Source organism: Hoplias malabaricus, chromosome 16 (genome assembly GCF_029633855.1).
Source record: "Hoplias malabaricus isolate fHopMal1 chromosome 16, fHopMal1.hap1, whole genome shotgun sequence".
NCBI classification, from domain to species: Eukaryota; Metazoa; Chordata; class Actinopteri; order Characiformes; family Erythrinidae; genus Hoplias; species Hoplias malabaricus.
Genome location: NC_089815.1, coordinates 16,655,206 through 16,668,720, shown reverse-complemented (window position 1 = coordinate 16,668,720; position 13,515 = coordinate 16,655,206). Strand labels below are relative to the sequence as shown.

Below are 13,515 nucleotides of genomic sequence, written 5' to 3'. Positions count from 1 at the left end.
TAAAATATGTTTTAGGGGTTGTTGTTTCACCAGGGAGAAAAAAACCCAAAAACCTTAAAGGTATAAATGAAACAGAAGATGACAATCATGTATTTATATTTCTGCTATGTTCTTTCTATTTGTTGTTGGTGTTGTTGTTATTTAATTTTCTAAACGCAATGAATTTTGAAACACCGAACATGAAAACAATCCTTGTATTCACCTCATAGTTCCGTCTACTAGCATGACTGCCGTTTGGAGGCTGGTAAGCAATTTTCATCTCGTTCAGGTCTTGCCAGGAGAAGGAAGAGACAGCCTTGGTGTGGTCATCTAGATGTGTAATGTAGCCCTCTGCAGGTGGCTTGGTCACATTAAAGATCAGCTGGGCCTGAGGTGTCTCATCGTCTTTGGCATCCAGGGCTGCAGTTGTCATGGGTGTCAGGATGAACTGATCAACCTCCAGAATGAACATGGACATGAAGGCAGCATGAGGAGGCTGGTTCTGCATGGCACCTTGGATCAGGACTGGGATCCAAACACTCTCAGCCTGACAGTGCAAGGGAGAGGGAGAAGTAATTATTAGCGAGAACAGACATTAATATGTTAACATACATACATGTAAAATATTTAACAAAACCATACACTTGTACATGTATAGGTATATATGTTACAAACAAGTCAATTAACTATATAAATTATTCAATAGGTAATTAATTTGTAAGTTACAAGTAAGGAAATAATTTGTGAGTGATGAGTGAAAATATCTTATGGGCCATTGCAACTAATGAGGTTCAATTCATTCTGTAAATGATTTATTCTGTAATAAAAAAATACTACAACTTCAATCAGGAATATTCCAACTCCATTACACATAAAAATAATGTTGTAATGTGTACAAAATAGAATAGAAATATACAAAAAAGTCTCATTAAAAAAGCCTGAGTACACAATTTATAAATTGTGTTTAAAAGAAAAACTAGTTCTCCTGACAAAATGTCCATGTTCATTTTTAAATCACAGACAGCTGGAGCATTCTTTTGCCTTCATAACCTCTAATAAGCCATTTCAGCAAGTGCTGACAATGTTTGGACACCTCTTTGCATGAATCTCTGCCTATATTTCTAAGGCAAATTCTTCCAACTCATTGAAATTTCATGCATTCCATGCTACAACTGCTTTTTTTTAAATACCACCAAAGATTTTCTATGGAATTTAAATCTGGAGACAGAAGGCCAATGCAAGACATTCTTTAACCAAGCTTGAGTTGACTTCAAAGAGCCTTTTGAATCATTGTCTCTGCTTGAGAGTCCAATTATCACTAAAGACATGAGGCCCCCCTGTAAGTCGTTTGCATGAACAAGAGGAATTTTCTTCATTTTAATGATGAGACTCTTGACAATATGACATTTTCCTCCATAGTCAGCCAGGTTTGCAGCTGTGTTATATGTTTTTGTGCTATAAGTGCTTTCAATGCTGTCTCTAATAATGGTCATGGTTTTGGAAATGTTCCTATACCAATTGTTCTATCTCCCATCCAAGTTTTAACACTTCAAACACATTTTGGATAGTGTTTGCACATGACAACTGAAGCAAGTTAAAGTTCCAAATGTGTTAGTCCCAGCGTTTAAACCCAACTTAGAGATTATAAGTAATTAGTAACATCAGCATCATTATATAGGGTTTGAATAACTGTAATAAGCCAGTATTATCAAAAGCACTTGCTACATTAAAAACTACATCATTCTTTTTTTGTTTTATTTATTTATTTATTTATTTGGATCATCCAACTGAAAAAAAGCCCAGGTTGTTTTTTTGTTTTTTTAAGGATGTTGAATATTTCGGATTACAGCTGTAAGTATTGTCATATGAAATTGCTGATCATTATGTGTTAAGCGCTAATGTGATATCTTACCTCAAAGAGGGCTCGGCTGTTTTGGTCTCTGAGCTCCACTCTAACTGGAATGTAGTCAATCTCTGGGGAAGGAGGGCTGAGGTGTTGATATTTTAGCCCTGAAGTGAGGAACTGACTGCAGCTAGTTTTCAGGAACTGTACCTCTCTAGTGTTAGGGACACAGGCCTTGTTTCCAGGGCAAAAGACAGACGTTTGCTGACCTTGATAATGATTAAAAAATATGTATTTTTAAATGACAACAACTCAACAAAAAAAACTTTGATTTTGTTACAGTTCAATCAATGCATTTAATTTGTTTGTGTTAATGTTTTGTAATAAAACAGTTGTGCCGCAAAATAAGTAGAAAATGTACTATTGATGTCTGCAACAGATGTTTCTTAACCTGTCTAGACCTTTTAGAATAAAGTGGATTATGAGATATCTAGGTATGCGAGTGCAATCAGTAATAATGCACTGGCTGAATTAGAACTAATATGATAAATCAAACTGTGTATTTCAGTGATGTATTGATTTTTGTGATATCATTATTATACATTAATAGTTCATATGAAATGTATGTTTTTTGTAGCAGTACATTAACTTGAACATCTCAAAGTAGACAGACATGTTATTAAGTACACTGCTTAAAAAATCTCTTAACAAACATAATAAAATACACAGTAAGCAACATTGTACATATGTGGTGTTTCATGACAAATTGGTTACAGGACTGGAACAGATTCATTATTTTTACTTATTATAATATAATGCTTATATTGTTGCATTATGAAAAATTTTGTTGGGTTAGTGCTGTAAATACCTCATTCAAATGTGTACATCATTTCACATAAACTAAAAATATATTACATTTTTAAGGTAAATATATGATGATGTAGGATTTTGATGACCACAATAAAAAAAACAGCTTTATTTTAGTAAGTATGTTGTAACCATTGATAAGACACTGATTAAATGAGTAAAGAAACTATGTTAAAGCTGACCAACCTCTTCTTGGGCCAGTGCTAGGTTCAGGGGCTTGGTCTCTCTTAGCAGGATCCTCTGTAACAACCTGACCCAGCATAGGGACTCTAATCTCAGAGCTGAGGAGACGAACGGTGCAGCTTACATTGGGCTGAGTTCTAAAAGTCAGCACACTGCTGTCAATGGCATTGGAAAGACCATACAATGCTGGAACCAGTACAGGAACACTCCCATACTCTATCAGACTGTTCTCTGTCACCAACACCTGAACATTCAGTAGGAATGTCTCAGTAAATGTCTCAGAATCTGTGAACCTGAAAAAAAAAGCATGCAGGCAGTGAATATGCATTTTTCTTGGTTTAAGAAAGAATACATCAGTTCAGTTCACATATGTCCATATTTTTTTGACACCTTAAACAATAACAGAATTCAGCTGATATAAGGTCCATCTATTGTGAAAATATTTTCAGTTGCATACAAAGCTTATAAAATCTTCATGGAGAAAAAAAGAGAAATAAAATGAGGCACTCTGAAGCAGCTGCACATAAATCTATACTTACCATTTTCAAAGCTAAGTTAGAGGAGTATAAATCTCCCCACCATTGAGCTATAGAGCCCTGACACTGCATTCTCTGGAGAATATTTTGTGGAGAAGTGTTTGCAATCCAAGGCAAGTCATTCCTCATAGAGAGCACTCTTTATCAGCGCTGAGAATGACCCACCACTCAAATCATACTACAAAAGTTCTCCTGTATGGTCATGGAGTTGATAAAAGACAGTGAGTGCAGATAAAAGGTAGGTTTTCCTAATCCAGCGATCGTTCAGTGTAGCGTAAATCCTTTCTAGAAGAATACAATTAGTAAATGCTTCAAAGTAGACCCAAACTACAGATCAAATTCACAAGAAATAAAAAGGCCAATTGTACGTACACTTATCTAAAACTGCTGTACGTACAGTTATTCAAAATATAAAAGTACCTGTATACTCTCAGCATGACTGTATCTTTCTCCAGTAATGGGCTGCCATTATGGACATACTTCACCTCATCAGGTAGGAAGCTGCAGTCAAACACCTAAGAAAAAGATTGATGGCATAAGACATCACAGATATAAGGACTTACACAAAATATTTTGGACACTGATGCAATTTAACTGATAAAAAAAACTATTGTAAAAAACATATCAACAGGCAATCCTATGTTCACTCTATTCAGGCCAATACATTAACATCTATTTCTACTTTGTACTTTACTTGCTCTAAATGCTCCAGTCACATCTACCCATTTTACTCTAATATACGAATGCTCCCAAGTTTTTAAATTGTGTGGACTAGATTAAATAGATTAGTCCTGGACCTAAACTCGAATTTATGGATCTCCACTGCACTTTCGAGAAGGTTTGCTTTACATATTCTTTCATGAGTGCTGCGTGTTGATGAGGGGTAATCAGTGTAATATGGTCATTACCTGTGGAGTAAGCTTCCCCACCACTTGAGTCATAGGCTCATTGAGCACTACCTCGACTTTGCAAGCCTCTGAACTCTCATCAGTATTGAACTGAAGATCTTCTGTGGTCACAATCACACTCTGGCCTCTGATCACGTGGAGTCCAGAATTCACTCTCAACACACTCTCTGTCTGGCTCAGAGGTACAATATGGCTTAAGGCAAGCAGCATCCATAAGAAATCAACCTTCCCCATTTGTTCAGTTTATTTAGCTGCTTTTGTTAGCACAAGAAGGTGTGCTAGACTTTAGTGCAGCAGATATCCAAGAATGTTCTTAGCTGGAATTCATCAAGGACTCATATGTTTCCATGTGTTTCTAGAAAAAAAAATTAGGTTAAAAAATAAATTCCAACATTTTTCAGTTTAGTCTGCCACATCTGTATTATCCGTTAACAAAGACATTTATGTTCCCCTAAAAATTGTCTGTTTAGACAAAACATATTTACAGCACAAATATTTTCTTAAATTATCATCATTAAACATAGAAACTCAACTAAATAATTGTCTCTTCTCTGTAAATCATTTTGTGGTCCAAAGCACTATGGAAGTGGAAGGGTTAACTAAGCCTGTGCAAATTGTAAAGGAATGAAATCACTAGGCAGATCAAAATAACACATGAACTGCAGACCTACTGCAGTTTCCTTTTTTTTTGGCCAGACACTAGAATTGCAAGACACAGGTGCTATGTACACAGAACAGTGGTGCATTTCAGAAACATTAACTTTTCTTTAGAGATGAAGGACACTTCTGTGGTGGCTTTTTTGATCCAAATAAAAACATGCTTTGGTATTTTTTGCATCAAAAGCATTTAAGAAATGTTTAGATGCTTGGCTGGAGACTGAGAGCACTCTCAAAAGCCAAAGTAAAGTTGAAAGAAATTCAGAGTTTAAATCCTTTTTCAAAATAATGATTACATTAGTAAGAGAGATTCTTTGTTAGAAGAAGGCCCAAAATCCATTGTAACTGCACATGTGCACTCCTGAAGTGTAAACAGACGTTTAAAATGTGTTAACATGTACAGACAAACGAGGCTACGTTAGACACACACAGGAGAAGCCCTGCAGTTTCCTGAGGACACAATAAAATGACTCACACAAACTATTTGTTTCATTACGCAAAAAGGTTGTAAAGAGAGGGGCTGTAGAGGGAGGATTTGCACTGGAACCTTTAGTCTCAATGCATTATCTGTCAAACACCTACAGTGAAGCGAGGCTCCGAAACCACTGACTTTTTGTTACATACCTGCTTCAGCTGAGTCTCTTCTGCTGGCCTTTCATGCAGCATGTTTGTTGAGAGCCTGTGGTAGAAGAATCTTGCCAGCTCAGCCTTTCTACAGCCAGTCTTCAAGACCACCATGACACAACACAAACAAAAACACACAGAGAGAAAGAAAGAAGGTTAACAAAAACAAAAGAAAGAAAGGTGGTACGGCTGTTAAAGACTGCTCTTCTGCCAGACCTTATAGTGAAGCAGCACCACCACACAGCAGAGAGAGAGTGAGAGAGAAAGAGAGAGAGAGAGAGAGAATGAAAAGTCAGACCTCCAAACACAGGAAATGTGCAGAGAAGTTCCAAGAGTTTTTACTCTTCTGTTGCTGTACTTACAAACCCAGATGTTCTTATTCCCTAAAGGAGACATGCCTCAGACCCCACTGCTTTGAGAAAAAGAGAGAGAGGGTAGCATGAGGGGAGGGGATGGGGATGGGGGGGTTGGGGGTGGAATAGAGACGCACACACGTGCGGGAAAAGAGTAAGAGTGAGAGTGAGAGTGAGAGAGAGAGAGAGAGAGAGAGAGAGAGAGAGAAGGGGAAAGGGAAAATAGTTTGATAGTCTGTGGTTTATGATTAAGATCAGCTCTAAGTGAGTTTTCCATTGTTGAACAGTTGGAAAGGCAGGCCTTTTAGTTGAGTGTGAGCGCATGTGAGACACTTTGATGTTTTATGGCATTCAAACCTTCCTCGTAGGAAAGAGGTGTTACATCTGGGGGAAATGGAGAGAAAGTTTTGTAACACCTACACACAGTAACAAAAAAAATGACAGTGTCAAATGAATGGACAAATACATATATAAATATATATGTAATAAAATAAAAATATAGCCATATATTTAATTAATTAATTAATTTTTGTTTATTGTTTGACAAATGATGTGATTGACAAAAATGTATAACAAATATTTTCACAAACACAGTACACACATATTCCAAACCAACTGTTACACAACAAATCTGCATATATTCTCTGTCTACATGCATGCAACCATCTCTCAACCCCCAACACACACACACACACACACACACACACACACACACTCACAGTCTGTCTCTCACCCTCAGCTGACCTGTGAGACAAAGGCATGTTTCCCCCTGCTGTGCTGCCTAATACATTTCCTGCAATGTCTGCCCCTTCTCTTTCAGCTGGAGGCCAAGAGACGCTCTTCCATACTCTGCCACACTCACTAAAGAGAATAAACAATTAAGCAATTTCAATAAAACTTATTTTATGTTGTCATTTACAATCATAAACCTAAAAGTGCCATGTGGAATCAAAAATAATCCTTTGGAACAGTTTCAAGGGTCACTTTTGGGATTACATTTTCCAATAAAACTTAAAAGGTGCAGCAGTAGCAAACATTCATTCATTCATTATCTGTAACCGCTTATCCAATTCAGGGTCGCAGTGGATCCAGAGCCTATCTGGAATCATTGGGCACAAGGCAGGAATACACACTGGAGGGGGCGCCAGTCCTTCACAAGGCAACACAGACACATTCACTCACACCTACGGACACTTTTGAGTCGCCAATCGTGTGTTTTTGGACTGTGGTAGGAAACCGGAGCACCCGGAGGAAACCCAAACACACCAAACTCCTCACAGACAGTCACCAGGAACGAGAATCAAACTCACAACCTCCAGGCCCCTGGAGCTGTGTGACTGTGACACTACCTGCTGCGCCACCATGCCGCCCCAGTAGCAAACATTTTTTCTCAAAGCTAAATTATGAATATTTAAAATCTGAAAATATATTTACTTAAACTCAAAAGGGACTATAAAACTGATGTTATCTTATAGACTAACCTTTTATTATAATGTTCCATTCCAATTTAAATGTTGCAGCAGTTACATCTTTAAAGCTGTTGGTGATTTCACTGAAATTTCAAAGAATAAAACTGCAAATAAAAAGATTACTTTTAGTGTCTAAGATTTAGAGGGTAATATGTCACAATTCGGTGTGTTCTTTTTTCTGTGCTTTTCATCCACTGTACAGAAACACCTGTTGGAAAGTCAATTGTAACGAACTAAAAAATATTAAGGGCTTATTGTCAAAGCGTTGGCTCTATCATAATTCTCCAGTCTCAGAAGAAGCATGTGCTGGACTTCAGCCTCTGAGGATGAAGGCATTGTTTGTGATTGGGGAATTCCAGTCTTTCAGGATTAAACAGGCAATGACTAATGATTGGGAAGATTTCGTTTGGAATAAAATTTAAAATAACACAAAGCATACTAGCATCCCCTTGTCGAACAATACCTGATTGTGAGAAATAGTGTCTTTTGATGTGCAATTCCTAATGTGAGTCATGTAACATACACATTTGAATGAGTATGTGTCTGAGAGAGTTAAAAAAAAAGCACTAGCCCTGTGTCCGAAATGTCTCCTTTATTCACTATTTCCTATATTTTTAACTATATAAGTTAGTGAATGATTTTGGACACTAGCTCGTGTGGATTTTTACCAAACAATGCACTGGATTATGGGTAATCTGATATCTGCTAGTGTATTTAGGTCATACACTACTTTTTGCAGTGCATTGTGGGATTGTTTGAGTGCACTGAAAATTGTCCACTACATTTTCGGACACTAGTACAAAATTGGAGAACGCCAAATAGTGCACTATATAGTAAATAGGGCACAAAGTCGGACACCGCTCCATGTGTCTGTCTGTAAGGAGGTTGGTGAGTCCACCAGTTTCCTCCCACTTTCCAAAAACGCACAGTAGTGTACTTTTCAACCAAGTTTTAAAGTCTTATGTAACTTGGTTGAAAAGTTATTGAAAATTAAATTTCAATAAAAAAAACAAGAATTTTCCATCCATCATCATTTTATTGATAAAATAAATCCGTTGTATGCTTAGCTGAACCTATGTGTGCTTTTAGGTCCTTTAAACCTTTATTTGCTACACAAAACATAGGAATTTCTTTTTTAATTAATTCGAGAACTTACATTTACGTTTCGGCATAGAATACATGAAATTTGCCTGACGTAAACAAGGAATACTGACGTGCAGACTGACTAATTAAATTACAAAGCCAATAACGGCCAATAACGGCCAATAACGGTAGCTCTACAGTCAGACGTCCAATCAGAAGATTTTAGGCTACTTCACCACGCCCCCTTCTCACTCAAGCGAACCCAACGGAGTAGGGGAGGGCGGGACTAGTTTGTGAACGAAACGCTTCTCAAAGTTCTATGTAAGCTCTAGAAAAAACAAAATGCCGGACGTTTGTGAAATTCCGCCCGGACATTTTTTTAAGTCTAAAAAAGAGGACATGTCCGGGTAAAAGAGGACGTCTGGTCACCGTAATGTTCTGCTATTCTCAGTTCAGCAGTGACACTGAGTATTTAAACACACACACACTCACAAGGGAGAAATACACATCAGAATTAGCCTATACATTTATTAGCCTTACGCTAAATATAGACTACTGCAGCAAACCGAGGTATCCTCCCGTCTGAGGAGCTGCTCTGAGAAAGTCGGGTGCAGCGTAGGCCCCACATGCGGTTCCTCCTCAGTCAGTTGTACCAACAGAAAGCGCAGTAAAGTTGGCTTGCGATTAGTGGTTAAAATTTCTATCGGTTGTAACTCCTTAATGCAGTCACCGCAAACATTGATGCAGTTGGCTGCTCCTGATTTGTGAATTCTCATGAAGTCGAATTAATGCTCAATATTTGCCCTAAATGTTCAAGCACTGTATTGTGACGCATGTAAGCAAGAGTATAAGTGTAAAACACATTAAAATACACCGAATTGTGTGTGTGGAAGTTTTCACAAATTGAGCACTGCTTAATCAAAGTTTCGAAGATGTCATTTGTATTGTACATCACGTGCCAAAATAAAAAATCGCGTTTATTTTACACTTTGTTTCACTGTCCTTGCTAGCGGGACACAAGCCATCGACGACGGACAAACTGAAGGTTTTCACAATTCAGCCTGGTTAATTTGAGCCTGGTTTTTATCCATCTGAATTAGTGATGTGTCGGTCGCGAACGAACCGGTTCAAAGAGCCGGCTCTTGTTACTGAACGATGAGAGCCGGTTCCCGTCTAAGACCGAGCCATTTTTTTAAGGTTTGTCATTCAACCAATCAGAGAACAACAAGCAAGCTCCAATCCTCCAACCCTCCAAGCTGAGACACTTGGTTTTCCCGAATGCCTATCTGCCTTCCAAAAAATAGTTGAAGAAAATGTTAAATCAGTTAAATGTTTGTTGACAGTTGTGGTTGTTTTAATCACTACCGTTGAATGCTGCTGTTTTGCACTTTGCAGAGTATTTGTTTATTTTATTATCCAGAAATGGATGATCATTTAATTTAATAATCTATTTTGTAATACCTACCTTTTGGGTTCCATTGGCTATATTTCAGAGTTTACCAGTGATTTTTTATTAAGGTGTTTTATTTTGTCCATATAGTCATGTAAAATGTAGGTAATATTGTTCTGTACCAGTGGAAATAAGTGGTAAAACAAAGAGCCCTTTAGGAGCCAAAAGAGCCGGCTCCCCAAAAAGAGCCGAAATTCCCATCACTAATCTGAATGCTTTACTTTTGTAGTTATACGCTTTATATCAGTTATACGCGTATTACCGCGTGAAAAGCGACGTCATGAGAATTCACAAATCAGGAACAGAAAAATGCACCAGTTTTTGCGGATGTACGTAACTGCATTAGTTACAGCTGACAACCGCAAACCAACTTTACTGCGGTCCAACACCGTACATTGAATATACTTAAAACTCAAATAATAATAATGATTTGTGAATGAATGAATTTTTTTTTGGATGATTCTTTACTATCATCATTGTGTCTGGGCCTGATGTTGGATCCAGCTTGGCCAGAGTTTTTGAGCTGCTGTACATACATCCATTGCCCTGGGGGAGCACAAGTGATATAGCACATGCTGCAAGGGAAACAAACATTGTTGACATGCCCTAGTTCAATATTTTCTGCGAACGACAACTCCATTCACAGGCTCTTGTTCCTTTTTTTAGTATATATTAACTGGGGTTTCCAGCACCATTTTCTCCGGATCTCTCTTATTTTTTTTAATCCCTGGCCCTAAAACACTGTCATATATAATAATGTACATCTGATATAAAATGATTATGCTGAAAATGTTGACACTGCTGGATTAAAACTATTTACTAATCTAATTTATAAAGTATAATAAATGAACCTAATGGATGAAAAAAAAAAACTAAATCGGACTGAGAATGGAAAAGTTCTAAAATGTAGCATTTTGTCTAAAATTTTGTTTAATCACTGGTGGTTCACCCATAAAACGCTGTGCAAAACGCTAGTGGACATCCAACATGCCCTCAGTTGACCAACCGTGGTCTGCCATCTCCTTGCTATTAGGGTGTGATCAAAAGGAAAATTCAAATTCATTAATTCCTTTTACGTTTTCAATTTGGTAGATTTCTATTGATATTTTATGAGATTAGGATGCTTTGTGTATATATTTATTCATATGAAAATTTATTTCCCAATTTTAATGAACATTTTCGATATTATGATGCAAAAGCTGTGTCAAAATGATAACATTTTCATTTTAGATTTGATGCTGATTTGCTTCCATAAAAAGACCTAATTATTTCCAGTTTGAAAATCAATACATGTATTTTGAATTTACAGCAAGAATATTGCTGTTGCCCTTCAATTACCATGCACTGATGAAAAGAATTTCATATAATTTTCTATGTACAATCTTCTAATGGTTACTACTGCAACAGAAAACCAAAGTTTGTGAAAGCACACACACACACACACACAGAAAGAAAGAGAGTGAGCAGTAAGTGCTGTGATTAACAGATTTGGGTGCAAGCAGGCAGGACTGGTGGCGCTGTCATGTTAACTCTAATTAATCCAGTGTTGCAGCCAATCAGGATTGTGTTGAGGAATGTTTAACAAGACACTGATATTTGTGTCCTGCACTGGCTGAGCTACTGCATGAAATTAGTTTCCCTTGCATACTTTTCTCAAGGTATGCATGAGTAAATTTAGCTGCCGTTAAAGTTAGCTTTTTCATCACCATTTTTAAATGTGACATACTTCATGGAACTAACTTGTATCTCACTAACACATTTACTCCCTTACACGTTCACTATATTCACTTACTCTTTTACTCACTGATTTTCTCATTCAGTCATTCATTCGGTCACGCATTTTCTCACTCACTCAGTCACTGACTAAAGGTTAAAATGATGCTTTACAGGACGTGGTAGCCGGTTGCTCAATTGGGGGCCGCATTGTGGTGCAGCAGGTAGTGTTGCAGTCACACAGCTCCGGGAACCTGGAGGTTGTGGGTTCAAGTCCCGCTCTGGGTGACTGTCTGTGAGGAGTTTGATGTGTTCTCCCTGTGTCCGCATGGGTTTCCTCTGGGTATGCTGGTTTCCTCCCACAGTCTAAAAACACACGTTGGTAGGTGGATTGGCGACTCAAAAGTGTCTGTAGGTGTGAGTGTGTTAGTGTTTGTGTCGCCCTGTGAAGGACTAGCTCCAGGGTGTGTTCCTGCCTTGTGCCCAATAATTCTGGGTAGGCTCTGGACTGCAACCCTGAACTGGATGAGCAGTTACAGGCAATGAATGAATGAACATAAATAATTGACAATATGTCAGTGACATTTAAAAAGAGTGTCTCAGCGAGTCTTTAAGAAGTAAAGATGAGGAGGTGTTCACCACTCTGTGAAAGACTGCATGGGCAAACTGAAATGATCCTAGAATAACATTTCTCAACTTAAAATAGTAAAGAACAGGGAGATGATTATCCACAACAATATGACTTGTGACAATATGAAAATGTGTTTTTCTGCTTTCTCCTTTAATTTAGATCTGAACCATTAAATCGTCCATTAAGCATTTAACATTTCAGCATTATTTCTGAAAATAAAGGTCTCACATGAACTTGAGAAAGTTTTACTAAGTCGCCTAGTTCGGACTTTTCATTAGTGTGACTTCATTTGACACTGTCAGTGAATTGAGAGGATGCCAGGAACTACAGCAGGCTTTAGCTTTAATCCCATTTGAAGTGCCCACTCACTGCTGATGCATTCTGACTGCTACCCTTTCACATTCAGACTTTAGAAACAGGAGACCGTGGCATGGCACTGGCCAAGTGCCCACCTAGGCCTGGGGCACCTGTCATAATCTGGCCTTTAACTTTTTTCTGTCTCAGATTTTATCTATCCCCTCAATCCAGAGTTGGTTGACGCAGTCATAATTTTGTTGGACCAGAGCAGAGACTCCTGTAACAACAGGTTGAATCAGACATTTTCAAAAGATTACTGCGATGAAGAAAGCTCTGCACTGATTTACGTGCACATGTAAATATACACAGATGTAATGTGTCTCCTTTTGAGTGCACTCTGAAATAATATATTCTTCAGGGCATATTACTATTATTATTATTATTTTTTACTTGCCATGTTTAGTAATTGGTCTCACATAAAAGCAAAAACACATTTCAGCACAAGGATGTCTTCAGCATGTTAATGAAAAAAAAAAAGATTGTTAACAATTACAAAACCCCACCCATTCACTAAGTCATCACAACTAATCAATATATATCTTAATTAAACAATCAGAAATGTTTTACTGACAAAATAAAAGATGAATAAAAATGAAAAACAAACAAATAAATTATTATCTTCACTGATGTCATAATGTCTTCAAATAAAAACATAGAAGAAAATAATATGCAAAAACATGTAGTACAAATATACTTTGCACATGGCGCATAACTACAATGATCCAAAATCAGCTTAGATCTGCAGGTCCTTCCCAGTAATGAGTATCACAGAAGGCAGCAGTTAATGGAAAAAAAAATCATGAAAGCTTGAGGAAGAAACACTGAGAGGAAGCATCACTCAAAAAATCTCCTTATAAAAACC

The 13,515-nt window shown here is 37.5% G+C and overlaps 1 protein-coding gene across 1 annotated transcript in view; it reads right to left on the bottom strand.

Annotated features, from left to right (window-relative positions):
- Positions 1-4,550, bottom strand: part of frem1b (Fras1 related extracellular matrix 1b) — a 31,554-nt gene extending 27,004 nt beyond the window's left edge. The window contains exons 1-5 of the mRNA XM_066647980.1: positions 4,317-4,550; positions 3,829-3,923; positions 2,876-3,165; positions 1,892-2,091; positions 203-526 (exon numbers count right to left, since the gene is read on the bottom strand). Of these exons, the coding sequence (XP_066504077.1) occupies positions 203-526; positions 1,892-2,091; positions 2,876-3,165; positions 3,829-3,923; positions 4,317-4,550 (1,143 nt within the window). The remainder of the gene's footprint in view (positions 1-202; positions 527-1,891; positions 2,092-2,875; positions 3,166-3,828; positions 3,924-4,316) is intronic.
- Between the last annotated feature and the right edge of the window lie 8,965 nt (positions 4,551-13,515).